This window comes from Pseudopipra pipra, chromosome 16 (assembly GCF_036250125.1).
Source record: "Pseudopipra pipra isolate bDixPip1 chromosome 16, bDixPip1.hap1, whole genome shotgun sequence".
In the NCBI taxonomy this organism is placed as follows: Eukaryota; Metazoa; Chordata; class Aves; order Passeriformes; family Pipridae; genus Pseudopipra; species Pseudopipra pipra.
Genome location: NC_087564.1, coordinates 12819571 through 12846508, shown reverse-complemented (window position 1 = coordinate 12846508; position 26938 = coordinate 12819571). Strand labels below are relative to the sequence as shown.

General features: G+C 40.9%; 1 protein-coding gene across 3 annotated transcripts in view; it reads right to left on the bottom strand.

Moving 5' to 3' along the window:
- The window catches only part of SDK1 (sidekick cell adhesion molecule 1), a 395504-nt gene that overhangs the window by 108180 nt on the left and 260386 nt on the right, over window positions 1-26938 (bottom strand). For all 3 annotated transcript variants that reach the window (XM_064673195.1, XM_064673194.1, XM_064673196.1), the window contains exons 15-19: window positions 19849-19985; window positions 12992-13139; window positions 12016-12156; window positions 8346-8527; window positions 87-202 (exon numbers count right to left, since the gene is read on the bottom strand). In XM_064673195.1, the coding sequence (XP_064529265.1) occupies window positions 87-202; window positions 8346-8527; window positions 12016-12156; window positions 12992-13139; window positions 19849-19985 (724 nt within the window). The remainder of the gene's footprint in view (window positions 1-86; window positions 203-8345; window positions 8528-12015; window positions 12157-12991; window positions 13140-19848; window positions 19986-26938) is intronic.

Sequence of the window (26938 nt, the reverse complement as noted above, 5' to 3'; positions counted from 1 at the left end):
ATTCAGAGGTTATCAGATTCAACTTCTTTTTATACCAGGACTGTTAAGGCAAACACTGAAGTTACAGAAACCTTGTTTCTATTTACCTTGTATCCTTGGTTAATGCCGTTGATGAACTGCTGGGGTGGAGGGTTCCAGAGGAACTGGATGGTTGTGGAGTTCACGGCTTCGACTTGCACGTTCTGCGGTGGAGCCGTGGGCACTGCTCCCAGTCAGCAGAGAGGGACATGGAATAAAACACAGTGGAGGAGGAAGGGGGAGGAAAAAGAGAAAAATGAACCCAGCACCCACTGACTGTCACTTGTGAGTCACAGAGTAATAACAACCTCGAGAGAAGGATGCACTTCTTGGGAAGCAGCAGCGTGTTGGAGAGCAGGGTAATTGGTTAATTCCTCATTCTGCACTGGAGATTCTTTCCAGGGGAGGAGAAGAAATGGTTTCTGCAGCTTATTATTCTGCAGATGAGCTTCTCAGAAAGACCTGAGACAGAAGCTGGGTAAGGACAGGTGAGCGCAGCTCTTTCAGTTATCCATAACTGCACAGACAATGAACAGTTTCTGAAAGAAACTTCTTGAGTCTTTTAATACCACTCAATTCCCCAGATCAGACAACAAAACATGGAGTTCCCACAATTAAGGTTCTAATTGTGAATTATAATCTGGCAACAGCATCTGTTTATTATTTACTGCTGCTTAAAGAATTAGGACCAGTCATATCACATGCAATAACGATTTTTCTTGGGAATTGGGAGATGTTCTCATTTTATCTTGATATGATATGCATTCATGTATATTGAATTGATTATATATATCCTGAGCCAATACATCCTCTAATCTACTAAAAGTTGCATAAACATTTTATGCCAAGGATTTAATTAGACAGATGTTTTCTCAATACAAAAGAAAGCATGGAACATAAAGGCACCCTGCCTTCAAACAACCAAAAATAGCACTTAAATATTTTGCCATTTAATATAATGTCTCCTTCCAGGCAATTTCTTCAACTTGCTGCTTTAAGATGTCGTTTCTATAGTTCTCAGTGGAAAGAATATTAATAGACAGGTCTATTTTTCTGAAATTATGGAGCTTATAGTAAGTTTAAGAAGAAAACTGCTACTTGAGTAAGTAAAATGGACTAAGACACTTTAAATCCTATAAAAGAAGTTTAATAATGCTTCAAATATATTACTATTGACAGGCATGGGCATTTGTATTCTATGAAAGAGGAACTATCCACAAGTGGTTTTGAAGCCTGGAAGGCTTTGTTCCTTCTGCTTCCAAGGGAGAATTTCTACCAAAGCCCAATGATCTGTGTTTCTAAAGAATATCCACAAATCCCACTGAGAAATGGTGTTTTGCTCCATACTTCTCAAAAACAGCTCCCAAACTTTTAAAGCTTCAAACCACCTTTGGAAGATGATTCTTCGAGTGGAGAAGAAATGAAGAAAATAAGCTCAAAAATGCAAAACTGCCCCTTTTCCCACCAAAAGCTATTTTTGTTTGGAAGAGACATAAAGGGGCATTATTCTTAACTGGGGTACACACTACAGTAAGACTGGAACCAACAGAGCTAGAACAGTGCACAGTTATCAGAGACATCCACAGCCTAGAAATATCAACACACAAAAATGGAGAAATCCTCAAAGACGTAGGTTTGAAATGACAAGAACATCCACTTTCATGCCCTCTGTCACTAAAACTCCCTGAAGACTAAACTATGGCTCAACAATTTAGCTCTGCACATTTTTTTAACCTCAGTAACTGCATATTAGTCACAACTTTCTTGCCCTAATTTAAAACTTGATGTCACAATTTATGAACTATCCATAATTATTGAGTTCTGAAACCAGAGTTTATCTGATAGTACTCTAAATTTTCATTAAAATCCAGGCCCTACTTCCTGCCATGTGTCATAATTCCTTGTGTGCTTTTGGAAGGTTATACTATTATCTGAATGACCTGTAGACATCATAAAGTTTTTGTAGTTAAGAGATTCACCAAATCATCCTGAGATACAGTCATAAATATTAAAGTCACTCTACAGCCATAATGAGTTGCTTTGGCTACAGTCCCCTACTAAATGCATTTTTTTTTTAATTCATGTTCTTTGATGAAACTGTTTATTATGAGAGCCACAAGATATATTTGAATTTGCTTCTGTGTGCAATGCTTCATATAATTAATGGTTAACAGGCATAAAATTTTTAAAATCAAAATTCTTACTTTCCTGCATATTTGCATATTCAGATATTGTAACTGCCAGAGATTCATTACTGTGCAGGATAAAATTGTATTACAAGCCTTCGTGTTGGTTTGTTATCAGAAAGTCACCAGGATATCACTGATAGATTCATCTCCTCCTGTCAGGAAGGCTAAATCAGCTGAGCATCAACCTCTCCACTCATTCCTCTTCCTTCTGTCGAACTGCTACATTACAACTCCATCTATGTGGAATCAGAGAATCATTCAGGTTGGAAAAGATCTCTGAGAGCATCGAGTCCAACCGTTCCCCCAGCACTGCCAAGGCCATGTCCCCAAGTGCCACATCCACAAGGCTTTTAAATCCCTCCTGGGGTGGGAAGTCCACCACTGCCCTGGGCAGCTGTGCCAGGGCTGGACAACCCTTTTGGCAGAGAAATTGTTCCCAGTATCCAACTTAAACCTCCCCTGGCACAACTTGAGGCCGTTTCCTCTTGTCCTGTTGTTTGTTAATAGGGAGAAGAGCCTGACCCCCAACAACTGGCTACACCCTCCTGTCAGGGAGATGTGGAGAGTGATAATTTCCTTTAGGGGAGGATCCCATAGATATTGTACAATGAATAGCAAATTTCCAGTGATTTCAATATCACACGGATTTTATTTATAAGAGCCTGATGAGTCTTTTAGATACAACCCAAAATACTGCAAATTTTTTAAGAGAAGAAAAATTTGCATTAACAAGCTTCAAGTTTTCATTTGTGGTCCTTACAGCCCTCAAAAAAGCTCAGGCAAGCACTTGAGGATAGGTTTACTACAGTTTTAGAAATGTGGATAACCAAATGCATTATTTATTTCTTTTAAAAAGGGAAATATTTTTTAGTCATTAGGAGGTAATTTCCTGAAACAAGAATATACAATCATAGCAAAAAAAGTACCTGCTGCAATATGAAGAATGATAAAAATTATGAACAGAAAACATAAAGCCTTCAGAACACTGGAAATCATGATTTATATCACAATTCCTCTTTGGACATCTTCATTGAAAATTCAACATCTGCATCTCAATTAATGCATTTAAAGGATGGAAAGAACATGGTCCATCTGATATGCATAGGCTTAATTATGCTGCAGCAGACATAATGTAACACATTTTTATATTTTTAATCAGTAAAATATTGGCATTATAATCTCAAATTTACTTCGAAGTGCCAGTATAAAATTCTCCTTTTATGTCCTGATATTAAAGACTTCCTTGGGTATCTGAACAGTTTTGCATTTAAAAAAAGAAAAGAAGTTTGACAGAAGCTAAATCAGAATTGACCTTCTGGTCACTTCAAATCTCAAATACTTTTCCCAGATCAGGGATAGTAACTTACTGGAGCTGTGACTGTCCACATAAAGGATTTTCTAATTTAGTGGTGGATATCTATCCTCTTCCTACAAGTTTGTTGTCAAGCTGTACAGAAGCTGCCAATGTCAAATAGGTGTTTCGAGAGTAATCCCAAAGCATTAACATTCCCAGTTTTTAAACCTGTACTTCATCATGCTTGCAAGTATTCCAAAACCATCTCACAGCAGAGACCCATCTGGGAGTCATCTTGGAATTTCAGGTCAAACTGGCCAGAAAAAACCCAACTGTAACTTTCCCCCTGATAAAGTTCACGTGGTTGGAAATCTATGGAGAGCTCAGCCCCCGGGACTGCGGGTTAATGTGCAGCATTCCAAGCAGAAAAGGTCATGGAAGCACTGGAGATAAAAACCATTAAAAGGGTTTCGCTGACAGGATAATTGAGAGGAGAGAAGGCATTAAGGTTAAGCATGTGTACATGTAATTATTCTGTCTCCAGCTATGTGCAAATAGCATGTAAATCCCGCAGAGTTTCTGACAGCCGGACTCCTGGCCCTAAATACAGATCTCCAACAGAGGCCTGGAGAAAAGTTTCCTGCTCCTCTGGAGCTCCTGACCTTTGAGGTGACAGCTTCCCTGTCTCAGTAAGGCAGGCTGGGGGAACTGCAGGTTTTCCTCTTTGTGAGGATTTGGCTGTTCCCTTAATGCACCAGCTCGAGGTGCTGAGCTGCACATCTCGGTGGGGATGTGGAGGCAAGTAATTCCTCCTGTGAAGTCTATTCCCTCTGCTCCCAGCTGACATTCTGGGAGGTGCTCTGTGGGTGCACAGGAAAAGTGGTCTCTGCAATTCTACACATTTGAAAATTCGAATTCTGAAATTCAGTAGTGTGAGATTTGGCACTAACAGATGAGTTTTGCTTCTTGCAGCTGGGAAATGCCTCCTTCCTCTCCTGCATGTCTCTCACATGGACAAGATTTTATGTCTTTGTTAAGAGCTGGGGGCCAGGGGCCTGACTGAGACAACTGCTAACTTCACCACCTTATAAAATACCTTAAAAATAAAATAAAAGCAGTAGATGGCAAAGGACACTTAAGAGTGATAAAAATCCAGCCACTACAACTCCAACCTGCTTTTGCACAGGAGAAGCTGGACCCAAAACAGTCATGGACACTCCAAGGTTATTGGGAGGTTCCCCAAAGTAAGCGAATGAGGATCTTTAAGATGTTTTTGCCAAGAAAGCCCCAGGAAAAACTAATGGAAGTATCTTTTTACTGAGATAAAACTGAATGGTTGCAGAGGACACTCTGCATTCAGAGAGTCCTTTTTCAAGATTATTTCCTCCATAAAGCAGGAAGCTTTCAGTTAACTGGTTTTTCTCTGGCTCTTCTACCTCAGTCATATAAATTTCTCTGATTCATCTCCTATTGCCTGAGCAAGACATCACTTTGGGCCTGGCTGAACAGACTTGTCTTGCTTTTATCCCTCTCTCCACACTATCAAGACTCCCTAGTTTGATGTCTCACCCACTATTTTATTCAGGAAGGGCCTTTTGCTCAGAGTTGCTTGGCCTGGAGAGGTGTTGATGCACAGCACAGAAGGGAAAATAAACCAACATTGAACTACATGTTGAGATTTGTGAACTTCAGGAAATAAGACTGGCTTTTGGGATATGCATCAAAAGAAAGACAAGCACTTAAAGAAGAAATAGAAGTTGGTTAATGTCAATGCAAAGAGGCTGATGGAAGTGATGTCTCTCCTTGTAAAGCGTGCCCTGCCTAAATCTAAGGTGCAGTGGGAGTTTTTCAAAGAGAGGGAAGTTCAGAAATACTCACACTAGAGAGATAAAAGGGACAGACCCAAAGTAAAGGACAGAAGCTGCTGTTTTATCAAATCAACCTGAAGAAAAAGGTAAACCTGTCCAATAGCACAGAGCAGAAACAATGCAGTCACCACAGAAAGATGTTTATACACAAAGCTATTCTTCCATGAAAAGGTAATCGGAAACTTCAATTTTTCACCTGGCAATGGAAAGTCCTGCAGGACACTGTTTAAATAAGTAAAATTGCCCTATGCAGAAGGCTGGCAAAAATCCCTGTGAAAAGTAACATCAAAGCAAAGAACAGCTGGAGAAACTCTGATGAAGGAAGACCTATATATACACAGCATCAAAGGATTAGGCTGAATATCACTCTGAAAGGACTTTCAAGATTTTAGAGACAGTCAACCTGCCTGACCCCAGTGCTTGGATGTTCAGTGCTTTGCCAGTAAGTCTCTCTGACATTTTATCTGACATTATGCATCAGTTGCCTACAAGTTTAGATCCCTCAGCATCTCGTGAGTTTGGCTGCATTCTACCAGTTGGTGATTTTTGATGAGCTTTGAGTAGCTGATTAGTTTTCAGTGGCTAAAGCAATGCCAGAGGACTAATAAGGGATTAATAGACTAGCTTCTGGTATAAATCCACAGCTTATATGGCCAGTCAATATCCCCTATGACAAAGATGCCAATATGCTGATGTGCTCCTGCCAATGGGTTGATCTGCTCCCGGGGTTCATTTCCTCCCAGGGTCTGAGTGCAGAGCACGCTTGATTAGTGTGAGGTGGTGCAGGTATTTTTCATCTGCAGACAGACAGGTTCTTGCCAGCAGAGCTCACATCATTTAATGCATGTCAGAACAGAGGCAGTGGTGCTGGTAGTAGGAGAGGGGGATGGATGGGAGTGTGTGTCTTTGACATTTATCTCTGCTCATATTAAAATCAGAATATGATTTACAAGGCAGTTTTACACGTGGCTTTTTCTTACTCCTGCTGGTTCGGTTTAGGAAGGACATTCTGGAGCAAGAAACAGTCACTGGCTTTTCCTGTCTTTTCCCAACTCCCATAAAGGAGCAGAGTTTCAGACAGCAGCATATGACATACGGAGACTTGATATTAATCCAGTTTCAAATGATACTGATACCAACCAGTCTCCCTTTCCAGTTCTGAATGTAGAAAGGCTTCAAACTCTTTATAGAACAGGCCGTATGCCCTTGGTGATTTGCACAGAAACCCAGCAAAGCATTCATTAGGAGATGGCAGCATCCATGAAGCAGTTATTTACAGCTATTAGAAAATATTGATATAAAATAAATGAGAAATACCCAGTTTTTCTTCTACCCAGCACTGAGCATTCAGGAACTACATAAAGACAAACAGGCCACTGCAGGTTGGCCTGCAGTCTAAATACCCTTCCTGATTAATATGAATGCAGGACTGACTACAGCTAATTTATAACAAAGGATTTATATCCTTATAAATGACAACAGACAGCCAATCAATAAAGGATGATAATAACAGCACATAATATCCAGGGAAATTAGAGTCAATTACAGGGTTTAAGAAAAAAGAGTGTGAAGTCCAAACCTGAGCCTTAATGGATGGAAGGTTAAGGTGCTATGATAGCTTAAAATGGGCAAATAAACAAAGTAATGAATTACAAGCATATTCACAAAAGAGATTCAAATTCTGTGTGCAAACCAATTCTCTGCAGAGATCGGGTCTTTAGTGGGATAGAAAACATTAATCCTGGCTGCAAGGAGAAGACTTTAAGAAAAACATTTCAAGGTCTGCTATAAATACTTCTAGAATGAGGTTGAGTGTGTCGAGGCTCCTCTAAACTATGAGACTTCACATGCCCTAAGAAAAAATATAGATAGTCCTTCCTTTAATTGTTGTAGTTAATTAGTGTTGCATATGAATAATCTTTTCTTAAAGATCTTCCCACACCTCAAACTGTATCTAATCATGTTATAAAGTACTCCTAGCAACAATTAGCAAACAACTACATATTCTTCACAGATTGAAAATTAACTGATGTACTATAAATCGGCAAGTTTTTAAAACAGTGTAATTGTTTCACGTCCAATGAAGTAGAGCCCATGTACTGTCCAGTGCTCAGCATCCAGTACAACCCTGCAATTATGGGAATATATGAAAGCTTTAAGGGCCTGGTACTTAATTACCCTACAGATTTTAATACCAATCTAGAGGTGTAAACATGCCTTACACTGGTTGTAAAAAGTAATTACATATCCTTTTGTTGATGTAATTTATACTCTTCTTAAAGCACTTAGAAAGGCGTGGAGGAGCTGTAGCATAAAAATCAGGGCTTTACAGATCATTTTATCTTCCTCTTTGCAAATGTCTGCAGCATTCCTGAAATGCTTCAGAACACTGTCTCCACAGGCTGTATTTCCCTCCCTGCACTTTCCTTACAACTTATTCCATATTTCTAAAACAAGGTATTCTGTGATTATCAGAACTAACACAGCTGGTTTACTCTGCCTCTGTCTCCCATATTGCATATACAGCATATTGCATATCTTGGCCATGATAAAACCAATTCCCTGCCATATTTTCTCTAACTCTCCTGGCAGAGTAACCTCAGCCCCTGCCTGTCACAGGTCCTATAAATCCATTCCCCAGGACCCCACTCTCGTCAGCATTTCTATTTATTACTTATGCTGCAGCTGACTCTGACCTGCAAGTGTGGCAACATGTCATTATGAGGGTCAACAAAAATAGATAATTTTTGAATTCACTCAGAACTTTTCCTACAACAGAGACAGAAGCAGAGACTTGTCTCTGCTCAAGCATTTGAAATGTGCAGGTGTTTCCTACTCCAAGCTGTCCATCAAATATGACTGAAATGACCATCCATTTCACAAGCTGTTAGGTGGGACAACCAGACAGCACATCTTCCTAAGGAAACTCTGCCATAAACTGGAAATAGAATGGAGATATTGGTCTCATTTGCTCACCTCCCTGTAAAGTGTACTCTGTCACGGGTCTGCTGAAGGCTCCCAGCCCAGCTCCATTGTAAGATGCCACCTGGATTTCATACTGGGTCCAAATGATCAGGTCTTTCACTAAGCAGTAGTTGATTTCTGCACTGGTGATGTTCTTATACTGGTATTCTCCAGGGAGGCCGGCCAGGCGATACCTACCATATGGGGAGAAAAATTAGCTAGTTAATTAGATGGTATCAATTAAAGCAAATACCCTGACTGGCAAAACAGCTCCCTTTGTGAAGAGGCAATATGCAAAGTTTTACAGCAGAATTATACAAAGAATAATGAAAAATAATCAGAAAGAACAGAGTAGCTCCTGATAAGACCATATCATGTTTGACTGCTATAGTATTTATAATCTGATCTCACTTAGATTACAGGCTCAGGGCTAAACAAAACGGGTATTTTATCCTGTTTTATGGTTGCAGAAAAATTACAGCTTTTTAAATGTGACTTGTCTAGTAAAAGCTATGATTTAGTACAAAAAATAGCCCAGATGTGATTTTTATCAGAGTGCTGCTGTAAATCAGCTTGAGAAATGTTTTTTTTCTTCTCCTCTGAAATCTGAAAAGGAAAAGCTCAGAGGGCTCTGACCTTCTGGAATCACAAGCATTGGCATCTCTGGCTTCCAGCAGGATTACCTCACAGAATGCTTAAAATAAGGATGGAATACAGTTGAGACTGAGGGGTTGGGTAAGCACTGGAGTCCCAGGAGAAGGGCTGTGCCAAATACAGATAGGTGGTAAATATCCTGACAAACTTTCTGCTCAGACATGAGAAGCTGAAACACTGAATATATTTTCCCATGTACAAACTGTATTCCAGAAAACAAAGCCCCTTTGATGTGTCTCTTCAGGTCAAGAAACTACAGAGAAGAACTAAATTACAGAAAACAAACAAACCTTGCAAATCTGTGAATGTGAATAATACTGTTTGTTTTCCTTCCTTTCAGAAAGTGGTACAGTGGATGCTTACAATATGCTAATTCACGAAAAAATCAGAAAACCAGAGGCCAAATAAGGGACACAAGACATTACTATTCCATGAAAGAGACAAATATGGAAACATTTGTATTTTTATTCACCATGCAACTTTTACGCACTCTTAGTCATCCTTTGCTTCACTGCAATCTATTGACACAGAACAATTTCAGTGATGTCTTACAGTCAGACTTTAAATTCATCTAGGTTAAATTGGTGCAGTTTATGACTAGACAACTTCATGTATTTCGGCACAGATTTTTGTTCCAAAGTCTTCCTATAGAGAGATCAGTTCTCAGTCACTGACAACACCTCTATTTTCTTCTGAGGAGCTCCTTGCCTGACCATATTTTAGCACATTTAATATCTGTAATGCTACACTGCTGTTATTCCATTTATGAAATACAAACGGAAATAAATATCAGCCCTCAGCTGAGTTTACTGAACCTCTTGATCTTCCTCTGCTCTGTGCAATATCCCCCTTTCTCTCTCTTTTGCCTCGTGTGCAGGGTTTACGCTCCCTGGCAAGGTCAGTTCTTAGTGCAGCAATGTTTTGTCTCATACCTAGCAGACAAGGCGTGGAGTGCTCCTGTGATTTAATTTGTTATGCTGTTAGCATGGCAGACCTCTAAATGCAATAGTGGCAGTGAGAAAAAGGGCAGAGGAAGGAGGCCAGTTCAGAAATGTCATGTCTTCACGATTTTTCTCACCATGGAGTTTGATGTACACTCCATATGACTTGTGCAGTGCACCTTCACTTTTAAAGATCAGGTGTTCCATCAATTTAGTATCTCGCATGTCTTGAGCTTTGGGTCTCTGGGATGCCTGGTGCTTTTCATTCTGCTACAGCCTAATCCTACAGAAACCAGTGCACAAAGACTTTCCTTTGGTGCATATCACTGTGACCACACAATCTGACTTGGAAGGACTGCCTGGTTTATTACCTGGGACAGTTGTGCTTTTATGTGATAATCTTAAATTCCTGTTGAACAAATGGTTTCTTTGCTCTGTAGTCAAGACAAAGCATGCAGACATCAAAAATGTTCACAATTTGAGCATAATGAATATGATCACTACTAAAATGGAAAGAGATGTTATGGCAAGGGCAGGGATCAATTACACTGATAGATGATGGAGAAAATACTAAAGTTAAACATTATTGAAAATGCTCTATGGAGAAAACAGCACAGATTGCCAGAAGTAGGAGGCCATGGGATTGCTTTTTAAAGGACTTAATGCTGAGTCTGGGAAAGACTCACTGGGAATATCTGGTGAAGAGACCAGTTTGAAGCAAAGAACATCTGTACCCTCTGCAAATGGGTACCCAAGGCTCAGGACAAGGTTCTATCCATAGGGAGAACCTAAAACACCTTTCCCCACCTGTCAGTGATGGCTGGCACAGCTTCCAAACTGAGTCCAGCTCTAAAAACTTGCACAAACAGGCACTTGTACAAGTGGCTCACCAGTGTTAATGGGTCTGTGCAGGTGACAGGGAGATTAACAGACTTCAACTATGCCTGCAGAGAGAAGGAACTTTCCAGCACAATTTTGGGAGCTCACCAATGCTCTTAACATAACAAAAGCCTTTCCATCCATGCCAGCAAAAGTAGGAGCACAGCATGAACAGGATGTTGGCATTTAAACTGTAGCATTTAGTTATCTTTTACAGTTCTGGAGGACACTGTATTAAAAATGTCAGCAGCCTGCCCACAGGAGGCTGCAACCATCACTTGGAAATATGTCAGTGGCTGGGAGTTTCCCACAAAAACTCTAATTTAGATAATGCCTCCCTCACTAGAGGTGTGGCCCTAGTTGGCTGCTGCCACTACAGGATATGTAGGATGCCAAATGAGCAGTAAACTGTAGTTGAATTGGGTAGGAGTGAATACTGAATCCCAAAAAATTACAGAAGGGAAATGCTCTGCAAAGAGTCACAGTGTGGCAACACCCTTTCCAACACAACGAGTCCTGTGCAAGCAGAAAGACTGGATGTATTCAGGATTCCCAGTTACCTGCCTGAATGTGTTTCACATTAATAAACAGCAATGGGGCTGAAAGAATCTTACTCAACTGGCTGATTTTCAAAACCAAATCAAGGTCTGCCATGAAGCATCTGACCTGTCATTCCCTCTCTCCATTTTGTTTGGCACAAAACTGAAGTTTATTGATTCTTTTGTTGCTCCTCTGTAGGGCAGGAGCCCTGTTGTGTCTTTGATAAATTTAATTAACCTTTCGAGCAGGAAGCTGAGATTCTAATAAGCAAATATACATCTGCATAGGCTGCACTGTACCAGCTTCCCACACGAACACTTCTAGTACTTTGTGCTTCAATTCCCTTTGAATATGGAAAAAAGCTGTCTGGATGTTGTGAGTCTCCACAGGGAGCTGGTCCACTCAGGCAGTGCATTTGGAGCAGCTAAGGGAGCTCCCAGCTCACTGACTCTCTAGTACAGACAGGCCAGAATTTAAGTGCCTTCACCCTTGTGACCCCTCTCTCATATTTAACAAACCAAGGCTGCCACAGCATTTGCAAATAATAACTAATGCATTTAATGAGACAAATTTTTAGAGACAGTTTTTATTACACTCTTAAGTCACACCGTTTGCATTCCCTCGTGCACACTCGGACCAATGTCTGGACTTTCCAGGTAAGCACTTACCTTAGGATGTACCCATGAAGAACTCCATTGTGCTCACTCTCAGGAGGAGGCTGCCACTGCACCATAATAGACTGATTGGTTCGTCCACTGGCCACTATGTTTTTTGGTGGGGCACTGGGGGGCTCCTCTGGTAACATCAACCTGAGTACAAAAGAATGTGATGGACATGAGTGTTGAAATAAATTAGAAATAATACTTCTACTTCCTGTATCCAGTCCAAGTGAACTAGTTTCTTTTATCACAGTCTGATGACTAGCAAGAAATATAACACTGATCAAACTGCTGAAGACATGCATGAAATAGTTACAACAAATCAACATAATGGGAAATCAGTTAAGCAAGCAACAAGACAGACAGCTGAGGTAACCCTATTCTCTCTGAATCACTCAGGCTGCTACAACTCTTTAAAAAGATTACAAGCCTGGATGAGTAAGAGCTCAGGTCCAGTGTCTGTGACTCCTTCCAAATTGTTTCTTTCAGCTCTTTCAATATTTTTCATATCAAACTCCTACATTTTGAAAAAGCCATTTAGAGTTCAGCTGTTCTGCAATTCAAGCTCGCAGCAAGCCTTGGTTCACAGAAGAAGGGGGATGCATTTGAAACTAAGTCTGATGAAGCCATCCTTCTATGTCACCTCTGGGTGAGTTCCAGAAGTGACATTGTGATGACAGGGTGGATGCTGTACTCCTGCCCGGGCTAACTGCTGGGGCTTAGCACAAGAGCAAAAAATTATTTCCAAGATCCTGCTCAACTGATACTCTGGAAGCACGAGGACACCTCTCCCATCGTGTGCTGATCTCCTGCATGACCTCACTGCCATCATCAGCAATCACTCCTGGCTCCAGGGGCCTGGGTAATGCCAACTGCCCCACTCCCCAAAGATATTTGATCCATTCATTCACAACCAGAGCTTTTTTCCTCCCAATAACTGTAGGTTACTGTGCCTTTGGCACACAAATATTGATTGTTACTGTACCTGCTGGTCTCAGTGCTGTACTGGCCCTTTCCCACCTGGTTGACTGCACACACCCTGAACTGGTAGGTCCGGGCTGGGGTGAGTCCACTCACAGTGACACTGGTCATCTTGGGGTCAAGGTTTGAGAGGTGAACCTTCCAGGGAGAGTCTGTTGGAATAATTAACATGTGAAATAATAATAAAAAAAAAAAAGATGGAAGTGCTTGTCAAAAGCCCTGCAAAAGCGAGAAAAAGCCTCTGACTGCTCAGAGCTCTTGAGCTTGTTTTCATCAGAGGAACTTTGGGAAGAAGTTTCTTTTCAGCAGAAGAAACCTTCCTGTCAGCCCACACGGTTATGCAGATTGCACATTTGTCTAGTGGAAAGTGATGCTGCACATGTCATGGCATAATAAATAAAAACTATATTCATTAACATTTTAATAAAAGAGGAAACAAGCATGATAAAGACAGATGGGCTGTGTATTTCACAACCCATCTGTTTGGCAGGCCATCACACCACCACACCCATGAGTGGCTCTGGTGGAAGGACTCTAATGAAATTCATGGTCGGTTTGGAATATCTTCCTCCCCAGCTTGCAAGCAGGTGTAGGAGCGTGACTCTCTGTGCCAAATCAGCCTTTTGCTGTAAGACCTGAGAAAGCTTCTGCTGTGGATTCTACATGTCTGAATTTTTTTTTTTCCTAGTGATACAATTCAGCATTGAGTCTAATTGTCCTAGGAAAATTCCCTGGTAGAAACAGCCCTGGCAGTGCTATAAAACCCTGGTTGTCAGTTCCACACCGAGCTCCTCTGATGCCCAAATTACATTTTCAAGTTTTCAAAGAGGTCAGAAATTAAACATGTTGAAAATTAAATATTCTGACTTCTTTTCTCCACAGCCTGGTGACACAAATTCTCCCTGAAGTCATGGCTGAAATAGTGAGGGAGAGGTGACATTTGGTCTGTGTTGCAACACCACAGCAATGGAATCAGCCAATTTAAAGATTTGTTCAGTTTTTAAATAATACCAGCTGTTTTCATGCTCCCTGCTCAAAATTACTAACACTTCTGGAAATTGCTGAGGAGCTAGCTGTAGATTTTGGCACTGTTATCTGTGCACGTTGCTCATCAGAAGTGCATCGTGGCTCCTGGCAGGTCACCTCAACGTCTGCCTGAAAATGAAGATGAGATGTCCCAAATGTGGAAGGCTGCTAAAATTCACACCAAGGCAGAAACCACTAATTTAGTGTTTTTCTGGCAGATTCCTTAGCAAGTTTAAGCCCTCCAGGGTATGATGCCATTTGGGCTATAAACACTGCATCTTTGAGTTACTCCAAATGTATTTATTCCAGTAACGGTTTTGCCAGAACAAAGTCTTTTTTAGCAGGAAAACTGACACAGCAGAATACTGGGAATGCTGGAGAGGGACATTTGCACAGCAGTCAAGTTCTGTCCTTGCCAGTTGTTGATTTAGCAACAGTCACTTTGGCTGCAAGATCTCGATGCCAATTTATCTTAGTTGAACATTGAATTTCTTTTAGAGAACACTTAGAGGAACACACCTGTGCTATCCAGAAAAGCACTGCTTAGGAGTTTTTTTTGCATCCTAGTTCCTCCTGAATTTTCTCAAGCTTCCTCCCTTAAGACTTCACAACCAACCTTGTTAAAGCCAGAATGCACAATAACAAATCAAGGTAAGCTGAAGTTAAGGTATGGCTGACCTAGTCCGTTGCCTGAAGCAGCTTCCTGAGGAAAATGGAAGAGCAGACACCAACAGGAGAGTGAAACACCCTTGTATGAGCTACTTGGGCAGTGGTCCGTTTCCTAAAGCATTTCATTTGTTTACTGCTAGTGTAAACACCACCTGAGAGTGCTTAACCCAAGCAGCTCAATGTAGTGAGCAGTTTGATTCAACAACAGGCCCTATTAATCTCCTCAGCACCTTGGGGCTTTGCTCTGTTTATATGCTGCATCTGTAGAATACTTTATTAATTCTTTTTCCTCTCCTGGTGGAAGATAAAAGATCTGGCAGGAAGAGAGATTAAACCGAAAACTAATATAAATGAAGCCTATTCATCTCCTGGGCGCTCTGACTCGTAAAGGAGGGTAGTTTGGGGAGCATTTGCTCACTCACAGAGCAGTGGATACAGTGAGTGTGCAGAGTATCTTTAAAATTTAAATGTCAAGTCCTTTTTTTTTTTGACAATCAATAAACAAAACACTTCAAAAAGCTCATCTCCCTCTTTAGCCACGCAACAACAAACCCCAGAATTGTGCAGCAGCTCGTTTTACTGGAGAGAAGAACAGTTCTGACACTGGAAACATGCCATAAAATTTTCAACACCAACTCTCCTCCAGGGATGGCTGTCACTCACCTGTCCCGGGAAGCCTGGAGAAGCTCCATGGTGACTAAAGACTTGCCAGGTCAAACTATTAAATAAGCCTCTGTTAGAGTGAACAGGCTGTGCTAATCCTTCATTTAACTTAAGCTGCCCAGAACGTACTCTGGGCTCTGCTTGCTCTTCCCCTGTAATTGCTACTGTCTGAACAACTTCCATGTTTAGCTGTCTTAGGGATATTGGGTATTTTGAATTAACTCTGATTGCCTCTGCAAGTTCATTTATTGGAAATGAAGAATCTCACAGGCCGCTCTCCAGTTTACAATGTCATGGTGGGGTTTTAGAAATTACTTTTGATCTGTCAAGAATTTTTGGATGCGCTTGTGATGCATTCAGTAACTGGTTACTGGCTGAGAGGTGTTGCTTCTGTATTTCCCCATCTGCCTTTCAGTTCATGTATTAATTGCAAATTCCTCAAAAATCATTTCTAATTTGATATTACAGTTTAGATCTACTGCAGAAAGCTGATTTTTGCAGGTTTGGAGCACATTTCCATCTCTTTCCATCTCCAGGGGGTTTTGCATAGATGGGTAGTATTGGAATTTGCTGTACTGCTGGAGTTCACTAAATCCATCTTTCGAACCTTCATAACAAAATGATATTGCAAAAAATCCACATAAAAGCTAGGTGGGTTCATCCTTTGTTTGGTAGGACTTAAACAAGGACTACCAGTGGCCTGAGAAAAAGTATCTTAACATTATGCTGTTTAGATGTGAGTCAAAATTGTAACAAGCAGTTTTACTTTGATTTTTGCAATGGTTTATCAATGTTTTAAGTTTTTGCCACTTGAATATTCCTACCAAATTTGGGATGACAATTCATAGGTTTTAAGTTAAGCATGTACAGATGCTTTTCACGGGAGCTTTTATTATCTCCTCATTGGCACAATGTGATGAATCTGAGTTATATCATTACATCACACAGCACAGATATCCCAGAATACAATAAAACAAAAATAGGCTTTTATCTTAATTGTACTCAGCAGAATTCTTTAAGTCTTAATTCATTTCTTCAGTTAAAAGCCTATTCAGAATATTTTTTGATTAATTCCTTAAGTCTAAACCTCTTTGGAATAAAATTAAGCATATCCCCTTCTAACACCATGGAGAGACTTCATTGGAATTCCTGGGTATAATCGCAACAGGGGCTAAACAGGTCATGAAACATCCAAAATTATATTAGTGCAAATGACAGCAATGCATGGTACTATTTATTTGAAAATCCTATTTCAAATCAAGGTTCACATTCTTGGCTCTGTGTGGGCAGGAATACTTAATGACTGTGTTTCCCTGGAACTGTGTTTTTCAAATTAGATTATAAATTTGCCCCCAAATGTTTAAGGCCATATGTCTCAAGTCACCCACAGACACAGTCTACTGTGAATACTTGTAATTTGAGAATTATTGCATTGTGCCAAATACATTCATTTTAAAAATTAGGTGGCTAGAGTCGTTCATATTTCCAGCAATTTATGTGCACGATCTGCCACTGTTTTTTCCCTCTAATTAAAATAAGGTTTTTATATCTCTTTACTGAATTGATATTAATGAAAAGGAGTTCTAATCCATGCCAGGTGGAGTGACACGCCTCTCTCTAATGCAGCTTGTAATTAAACCCCTGAAATTCATACTCATTATTTTGAACCCTCTTCAGCTATTTCTCTGCAACAGATATTGTTATTGTGTATTCATTTATGGTACGTGCTTCAAAACCTACAATGGATCCTAAAGCTATCAGAAAATTATCCGAAGCAAAACAGCTAAAAAAAAAAAAGGAACAAAACAGGGCTATGTTTTGGCACCTGTGACTGCAAAGCAAACCCCGCATATTCAAACTCCACAGAACTAACAACAAAGTCTTCTGTGCAGATTTGCAAACCGGAAAATAAATCATAATTCTGATGTCCCTCCCTACCCTTCACACGTGTGAAAGCCAAGGGGGATTGGGATGTGAAGCACATTGTGTTTTGTGCTGCTGTGACAGTGACAGAGCTCCCGATGCCGGCACAGGAGCTCATGGAGGGTGTTCGCTGCCTCCCTGACAGTCGCTCTTTCTGCAGCACAAAACCCAAAAGGAAATTGTCTTTGAAAAGCAAAGAGAGCTCCTGCACAGCCCTATCAGACCAAACTATACCCACACAAGATCAAACGTCAGCTTCATTCACAAACAGCGCTCGGGAAGGGTGGGAACAAAGGGAAGGTGGTGGTTTCCAGAGGCGTAGGAGGTCTGGAGAAACTAAATATTAACCACGCCCCACTGAGATCAAAATAACTCTGAAAAACAAACTTCAGGAAAATAAAAACCAAACCAAGACAGTGACAATATGCAGACATTACAGTCAGCTTTCCAAACCAAAGTCACTGATGATGTTGTGCTATTCTGTTGGCAACTGTAAAGCTGAGTAAGAATATATGAAATGAGAGAGCACAGCAAGAGTGGAACATTCAAGGGAATATTCAAGTCCTACTTCTGTGGGTAGCCATTTGGACACTGCACATATAAGCAAAGTAAATAAAGACAAAAATTTAAAGGACAGCAAGACCTAGAGTATATCTGGGAGTTAAGATGCTCAATTCACAGCAAACCCAGTGTGTGGCTGGCTTTTGCAGCTGCAAGCTGCTGAAGTACATATACCTGGGATTTGGGATAATGAGACCCTCTCAGTGGCAGATTGCAATGCCATCAGCCAAAATTATTTTATCTATCGTGGAGTGAGCAATGGCTCACAGCATCCTGTGGAGTTCTGAGGGATTGTCTACACCATTTCCGAAGAATTATTGTTGATTTTCGCTGAGCCTTTGACAAATTTCAGTGAATTAATTACAAAATTATAAAACGACAGCACATTTACCCCGTTGCTATACAACTGCAAGGCATCCTTGCTAGAAAGGGACTTGAAAGGTCTTCAAACTTCTCCATGACACAAGATGGATGATGGAACGAGATGACCTTTAAGGTCCCTTCCGACTCAAGCAATTCCATGATTCTCCTGGCACTGAGTGAACTGCACCTCTTCTTTTAGGGACTCTCCCCAGCCAATGCAGCCCACTGCAGAACCCAGGTTCACATGTTTTGCCAGCTCTGTGCTGTGTCTGTGTAAATACAGCCCTAGGACCTTTGCACTGTGCTCCCAGACTGGGACTTCTTTGGCTTGTCATTGTCAAAGCCACTGGAAAACAAGAAACACAAGGGTGTTTCATCCGTGGGTGAAAGAACAGGGAAGGAAAAGCAGAAGGGTAGTTACTTGCCTGTAGTCAATAGTAAGAAAGCAGAGAAGAGCGAAAATAAAAAGGAAGGTCGTGATAAAAAGGTAGAGGGGGAATGCAGGACACTGGTTTTTCTTAATCATTCATTACTGAAAGATCAGGAGTCTTTGCCTGAACAGAACTATTTTAAGGACAGCAGTTCTGGGCATGACTTTGGATTTCTGCTTGGATTAGAAATCTGCACTTTGCTTAACAGTTGCCAAGATCATCAGTTCTGGGACCTCCACATCTGAAAAGTTATGCACTTCAGCCTGCAAAGCAAAAGGGTTATATGTGATCTGAAACCCAAGTTTCCTCTCAGGCTCTCTGTGTGGCAAAACAAACTGCTGCTCTCTAGATAATCAGAAATCAGGAGTGCTTCACGTTCAGCTATGCAGTGACTAATTTCCACATGTCAGAAAAAGTGATGCTCTTAATTTTTTCATCAGGAATCAATTGTTCAGCTTGGATTTCCAGCTCCTAGGGTGATAGAGATTAGAAAGTATTGCCAAGGTGACCGATTTCCATATAACCTCATCTTTCCATCAACTCCTAAGGAGGCATTAGCAATGTCCCTGAATAACCTTGCAAACTGAGAGCCACGGAGGCCCAGGAACAGAGCATGATAAATCTGGAAGAAGTGGCAATTCACAATGGCCAGGTTTGTAACCCAGGAAGATACCTGGATATCTCACTCAAGCATCCTCAACCACCCACCTAAAAGAATAACGTAAAATGATAATCTAGGGACAGCAGAGAAAATATATGAGCCCATATACAGGTAAGACAGTAGCTCCTACTGACATCCAAGTTTTTTCCTTTGACAGACCACCAGTTCCTTGTATTATCACCCTGCCTGCAACTTTGAGGTGAAATTGGGGCTCTGAATGCATCAAGATAGCTAAGAAATTGGAGAAAAAGACAACAATGGGAAGAAACAGATTACTGTTGGTTTACAGCACTGAGGAGTGAGCTGTTGTGCCTCAAGTCTGGCTGGTAACACTGGAGGTGGAACTAAGCCTTTCCTGTGTAACAATTTCACCATCTCAGGCTTCTTTGTTGTCTCACTCTTTCAGTGTGCAAACAGCTGAGTTTAAAAACCCAGAGCTTCCCCTTTGTGCATGATGTCTCTCATTTAGCAAACTACAGCAGCATTTTGTTAGCAGCTCTGGTAAAAGGTGAGTCTGAACAATTAAGAACAATGTGAGGTTGAAATATATCTGACTTTACTTACTGTTCTCAGAGAGCTCGACCACATAGTAGAGCACGGGGCTGTTGCCATCAAAGGGGCGCACCCAGGAGAGCATCACGCTCCGGCTGTGGGAGGAATTCAGAGTGGCCAGAAGATTCTGAGGGGAATGGGGCAGTTCACTGTCAAGGAAAAGAGAAAGGGAGAAAAAGAAAAAAAAAAACAGCACAGAAAAATTAATCTACATTTCATTCAGCTATACAGTCTTACAGGCAGTGAAAGGCAGACGACACCAGCCTTGTACGATGATAGATATAAAACCACCAGCAGCTATTGTACAATTAAATAAATGAAAGACATCTCTGAGTTCTTCACAATTTTATCCTATTTGGGGGGGAAAAAAAATAATTTATGCTGAAAGTCCCAAGGCTGATGCTTAGAACAGCTAATGGAAATGTTGCTAAATGTGGAAAAAAGCCAATTTTCATACGGTTTGTGACTGAGCAACTTGGTCAATAAATTTCCTCTCTCACTTTTTCTCCCTTCTTACAATGATGTCCCAGCAATGTGACAGCCATAATACGTATAAACAGTAAAACACATGGGAGATATGATTTAACATGGAATTTTTCATACTCAAGGAAGCAGAAGACATTGACACTATCCACATAGAGCTACTAATCAAAATTACCATATGTATTCTTAGGCTACAGAACAGCTTGATTTACTTGCGGATTCAGGCTTATCCTGTCATGGGTAGAATCCTTCCTTCCTATAATAAGGATTTTTTTGGGAGCACCCAACCAGAAAATGTAGCAAAAATGCCTGCAGAAACCCCATGGAAATACCAAATGAAACATTAAAAAACAAAAATAAAACAGCAGCTCAATTAAAATGTGTAATTTCTCCACATAAAGGAAATTTGTGGAAAAACATTTCATTTGTACTCATTGGCTGGAAGTGGGAGGCTGCACAGTGCAGTGAGAACACTAAATTCTGCTGCAACCCTTCGATGTTGATGTGTTTTAAGAGATAAAAGCCCTTCAGCATTATACTTGAGCATGATTTCTGCTCCTTATCATCCCGTTCCTAAGGAGGACAAGAATCTCATAGTGAAGGAAAAGCAAGGAGGGACAGTTTTTACCCATTCAACCCTCCCTCCTCCCCGGGAAAGCTGAGGGTGACCCTTCCACAGCTCCTGGCCAGGGCAGAAAGCCACAAGGGTACTTCACAGGCTTAATTTAAAAACACAGTAATTCCTGGGTGTAATGTATCATGTACTGAAGGCTCACAGTTATTTAAAAACCACAAACTCCTCAGCCACTCACAAAAGTAAATACAGGCTCTGGCTTTAGGCCAGAACAATAAATATGTCCTGGATTTCGGCTTCTACGGGAAGATTGAGGAACATATGGAGAGCCAGACAATAGCTTTATTATTTTTCTGTTAAAACTGCGAATGCTTTTGTTTACGTGTTTCTGAGGGAGACACACTGTGGAGTTAGCACCCAAAAAAATAAAGATCGCTGGGAGAGCCAAGGAGTGGTAAGAAAAACACAGAGCTAATGAGGCAACGCAAGTAGAAGGCACTTCCCTGCCCACCTCGCTCCAGGCTAGAAGGGCTGATGCTTCCTAAGGCTAAACCCCAGACTTAAAGTCTTGTCTCGTCTCATTTGACTTTAAATGCATAACGAAATTAGCAGCACGGCGACCCCAGGCTCTTTCTGTAGTAAACATGGAATGACACCTCAGGGTGTGATTCAGATCTTAACTTCATTAAATCACTTGCTTGAGATGCCTTGATCGTGAGGAGTTTGGGCTGATTGAGCTCTCCCTTAGATCTGGGCACGCACTGACAGCTCAGACAGGGCCACTTTTGGGCTGGGCCCAAAGGAAGCAGATTTTGAACACAGCACTGTAAAATTTTGGATGAGTTAAGTTTAGAGATGAAGGGGACCTGGAAACAAAGCAGAAGGGCAGCTGGCCTGAGAGAGAATGGCAGAGAAAGGCTGTCATTGAAAAGTGTGGAGAGGGAGTGTAAGATACGGCCATTTACCCAGGGACTACAGGAGTATGCCACTTAATTTTGAATGAAACATTAAATTATAATAAACATTAAAGCTCTGCTACAATTTATCATTATGTCCTAAGCAAGCTGGTTGGAAAAGTTTTTGTGATTAAGCTGGCAAAGATAATTACTGAAGGAAAGAGTGAAACGTCTTGTTGCTACATGGTTCACTGAAGTCCCAGTCCCCATGTCATTTATCAACACTCCCTATGGGGAAGAGCTCAGAGATGGGTCATGGCTTCAGCTCCTTCTGGAAGATGATGGTCACAGAAGTAGCAATGTAGGAATAGCTGGGGGGGAGCTCACAGCAAACTTATCCCCATGTAGCTGCTTTTCTGGGAAGTAAAAAAGCACTCCTGGCACATATTAAGGATATTTTTAGGATGTGCATTTACTAATCTTGATCTCCCATACGTTAGAAGGGCTCAGTCAACAGCTCACTTGAAGACAGAGGTTACGAGACTTAAAGCTGAGCCTCCTTTTCTTAATGTACAAGTCTCAGAAGTCTTTTGAAGAACAGTGGACGTTCCCTCTTTCCTGTTTTTCTTTTAACACACAAAGCGAGTTTAAACATGGGGTTTTGTTTACTCAGGATTTGGGTTTAGTTGATTATTCTGTTCGATTGACAATGATAATCAGTCAGCAGGGTGAAGGAAACAAGCACTTTCTGTTCAGAGATTGAGCAGCATGAGCTGCAGCCATACAGGACACCTTCTCACTGATATCATAGTCTTTAGCCATGTGTCCACACCAACCAGCAACAGATGGTGCTTACAGATTTAAGTCCCTCAAGGCAGACAGAACAAGTGCTTAAGACACACACCTGGGCAGAAATAAATATTTAAAACTACAACGACATTTCGGCACAGAAGTGTACTTCTCCCTTTGTAGTATACAAAAGCAGAGATTAATAAGTGGTAATTTCTACTTTAGCAAGCACTTACACTTTGTCTCCTTCTCATTTTCTACCACATACTGTGTGGAAGGGATGATAAATGAGACCTGTACCACCATCATGAATATTCACGTTCCCCAAAGAGATCATTGCTTCTATTTTTCCTTTAAGAGAATTACTTTTCCTTGCTGCTAACATCCAAGAAATTATTGCAGGGAATGCTAATTTCAACCCCTTTTCAGGATGAGAAGGACCTCAGACTAGAACTGCTCACCTTCTGATGCACCACGAAAGCGGATGAGGTTTAGTACAATAACACCCAGGGCACTCAACACCCCTTGACCAGACACTGGCAGTGTAATTCTAGCATTATTATCTTTCTTTTGTTCACTGAAGCCCCAAATAGGAAATATATGAAAGTTTTTCAATATAGAATATTGGAAGACCTCACTCCTCTAAATGCTGAAGAGTTGCATGGAGGCAAGTTTTCCATAACTTACTTTGTATGATAGAAAAATATGTCCATGGACACTTTAAAAATCTGTAATTGATAGATAAGCCCAGGGTTAATGGCATTGCCACCAAGGTGACCTGAGGGGACTCTGACAAAGCAATTAAAATAGCAGATTTGCAAGAAAAGAACACGAAGTCATTGTGACAATCTAGGAGAGAAATATTAGCCCATTGCAAATGATACATGTTCAAAACAGAAACCCTAATGTTTTGAGTCAGCTCATCACTGCCAGAGGGCAGCTGAAAAATTCACTCAGCAAACACACAGAGCGTTTTATAAAATTAGCTAAAAGCAGACTATTTGCTGAGGAAAATAAACCAGACATGGTTTGGAGAGACTTCTGAGAAAAATGGTCCAACAGCAGGTAATTAGAGAGACTGTGACTGAAGAGGGGATTACTAAAAAGGCACAGGAGATTAAACAAGTTTTCTTGTCAGTTTATGAAAAGCCCTGCTCCTATTTCAGAAATGATTTCCTAAATCAGGTCCACCACGAGGGTTCTGCTCAGGAGCAGGTGGTTCGTCTGCTCCGGCCGATAACGCGGCGAGAAGCCGAGGCAGGAGGGCTGACAGAGCTCTCAGCCCTGATGGCTCCGCTCATAAAAGTTCATAATGTTTTAAATTAAGAAACGTGTCAACTCTTGCTCGGGTCTCTCCAGTTTCCCTTGCAAAAGAATCCTCTCCAATTTCTAAACACAGGAAGGATTCTTTCAAGGCAGCCCCGAGTCTTGAGGCTTTTTGTCTCTCGTAGGTCTATAAAGGGGCAAATTTTTGAAATTAAAGAGTTGCCAAGTTCCAGAGCACTCAGATTTATTTCCCATTTCGTTTTGTTGGTCACCACAAGCTCAAATCTACAGATGACTTGGGAAAGGGTTTTGAATTTTATGCTTTCTTTTTGCTGAAAACACCTACATTTCTGCTATACCTTCAATGACAAACAGACACAATGGCATTTATTTCTGAGTGCATTTCTGGGTGATATTTCTCTTTTGAGTATCAAGTGCATTTAGACTCAGCAGTGAACCTTGCTTCTTGGATGACATCTCAATAGAGAGCTTGGAAAAATAAATAGAAGCTTTCTTTCCAGTGAGGAAGGAATAATATATTTTCAAGTCTGACATTCTTCCTGCTTTCACTCCCTGCAGAAAGGAGAAGAGGTGGGCTATTGGAACCGAGGGATATGGGATCCAGATGAAGATACATTTGTAATGGGATGTCATTTTGATCTCTCACTCTGTGTTGGTCATACTGATTTTAATTTTAGTAATCAAGCTATTTTTTATGGGATATATTGGGAAGAAATTGGAAGAAGCAGCAATTATAAATACTCTAGTAAAAAGGGCATCAAAATTCATGTATGGATGGTTGACAAAGGCAATACTATGCATTCTTGGCAACCCACTGGGGTTTATTATAAGTGGTTAGCTCCCCTCTCCTGCTTTTGAAGAAGACAGAACAATAATAGTTCTTTCTCTGATGAAAGGGAACTGAAAGAAGATGAACTTGCTGCCAGGAATAAATTGTCTATTTTTGTATTACATTGTCCTTCCCATATTTTTGCATAGAAAAAGAGCCTAAAAGGTTTTACTATATGTTGTGACATAACAGAGGCTTGTAGAGGGCTTTGATTTTCCAACAATGCAGCATTACCATACTTTTCAGTCACATTCATACAACAAAGAGATTCTTTAGCATGGGCTGCAGACGGGCTGATATTGAGCAGTGGGTATCATCAGGTACAGATAGTGGCAATTCTGCATATTTTATACATACTGAGAATCCTCAGGATACTTTGAGCTGGAATCAGCACAGTTTCCCATCAGGTGAGTGATACATTGTGATAACTCAGCTTATGCAGCTTTAGGAACGAGCCTTTTTTCCTCTATATGTATTTCAGGGTGGTATTTACAGAACTATAAAAGTAAGCTTAAATGAAGCTGGGATGTTTCATAAAATGCAATTATTTTGAGGATCAAATCCTATGACTTGGAGGGATGCAAGAGAGGCAGAAGCTCACCACCAAAAGACCTGCAAATGTTTCTGTATATGCAGCTGAGAAACTCTGGTAGGAGAAAAAAAAAAGTAAGTACAAAATTAAAATCTATCTCTTGTAGAAGAGAAACATCACTCGCAAATGTTTTACCTCGTGCAAATCAAATCAAGTGATGTACATGAAGAATAAACACATTTAGGGGGAAGACAAATGAATAGAGTATCTTGACTAGCAATTAGTTTCTGTGCCCAAGTACCATCAGTGCAAAATTGATGAGCAAGGTAACCTTTGGCTGCACTTTTGCAAGTTCTTCATTAGTTTTCTGGCTTTTCTTTTCAAATATTTTATTTCTTCTTTCCTGCTGAGGAAAATGATCCATCCTGGTTGCACCACCAATGTGTATGTGCTGTGCTATCAGTGTAGGTTCTTCCAGCCAGGAACACTGCCTTTCTCCCCAAGCCTGTCTTTCAACAAGGGAAGACAAAGGAAGAAAGCTTTCTTTCCTTCTTTTCACAGATTAGAAAACCAGTCCACTCAGAGATTAAATAACTGAAGGTCGCCCTGAAGGTCAATGGTTTTGAATTGAATCAGTTTGAACAGAAATCAGTAACAAACTTATTTGTGCCTTTGGAAATTCCTCTTGACGTGCACAGAGGCAGAGGAGGAACATGTTCGTTCCTGGGGGAAAAAAGGTGGAGAGACAATTGGAGTTGTCAGACGAGGCAAGGTAGGGTATGATATTATCCACTGGTGACTGCTCCAGCCTGTAATTGGTTGAGAGGCCTCCTTTGAACATTTGTCTGACATTAGTGCTACTCAAGGCACTGAAGTGTAAGTGCTCATCGATGGGAATGTACATGCCCTGTTTGTTAATGTTCTGCACAAGAGAATTATCTGGGAGAATAGGGAATGTTATAGATCTGTCATTCGTATACAAGCTGGAATTCAATTTCGGCTTTACTTCAGACATTTTCTTTCCACATATTTTCTTCTTCATTTCACTCCTGTTGTATCATGTATCTCTCCTTCTCACAGATCTGTGCTGCTGAGCCAAATGATAATGATGAAAGCAGCAAAGAAATGCAATATTCTTTGGCAGTATTGCACTACCTGCAGCACTGCTTTGAAATGAAATGTCACAATTCAAGGTATTATTGAGTGACTTATCAGTTACTCAAGTCCTCTAAAGAGTGGGTCTGATAGATTTCTTTAACTCCTCCAGGAAAAACAGGTAATGGCTGATCAGCAACAGAACATCACAGGAAGCAGGATTAAGAGCCAGTCCCAGTGCATGGAGAGCCACCCAGAACAACTGGAACAGCTGAGGTGCCTCAGCAATGCACACAAGATGTGCCTCTCCCAGCCAACTTCTAGCCCAGATTTTATGGACCATAAAAAGGCTCCTCACCAGTCAAGAGGGAACTGCAAGTAAACACATCTGCTGTGCTGCACCGGGCATCTTTTGCTATCAAGGATTAAAAAACCATCACCCCACTGAAGTGTTTAGCACATATTTATGGCTTTGCTTCAAAGCCCAGGTTTTACCATTCTTTTCAGTCTTTACTCCGTAATTTTCTGCCCTCCATTCAAAACGCGCCTCAGAGAAGAGCGAGCGTGGTTCTGTGGCAGCAATATATTCTGAATTGTCTCGTGCTCTTGGATGCAAA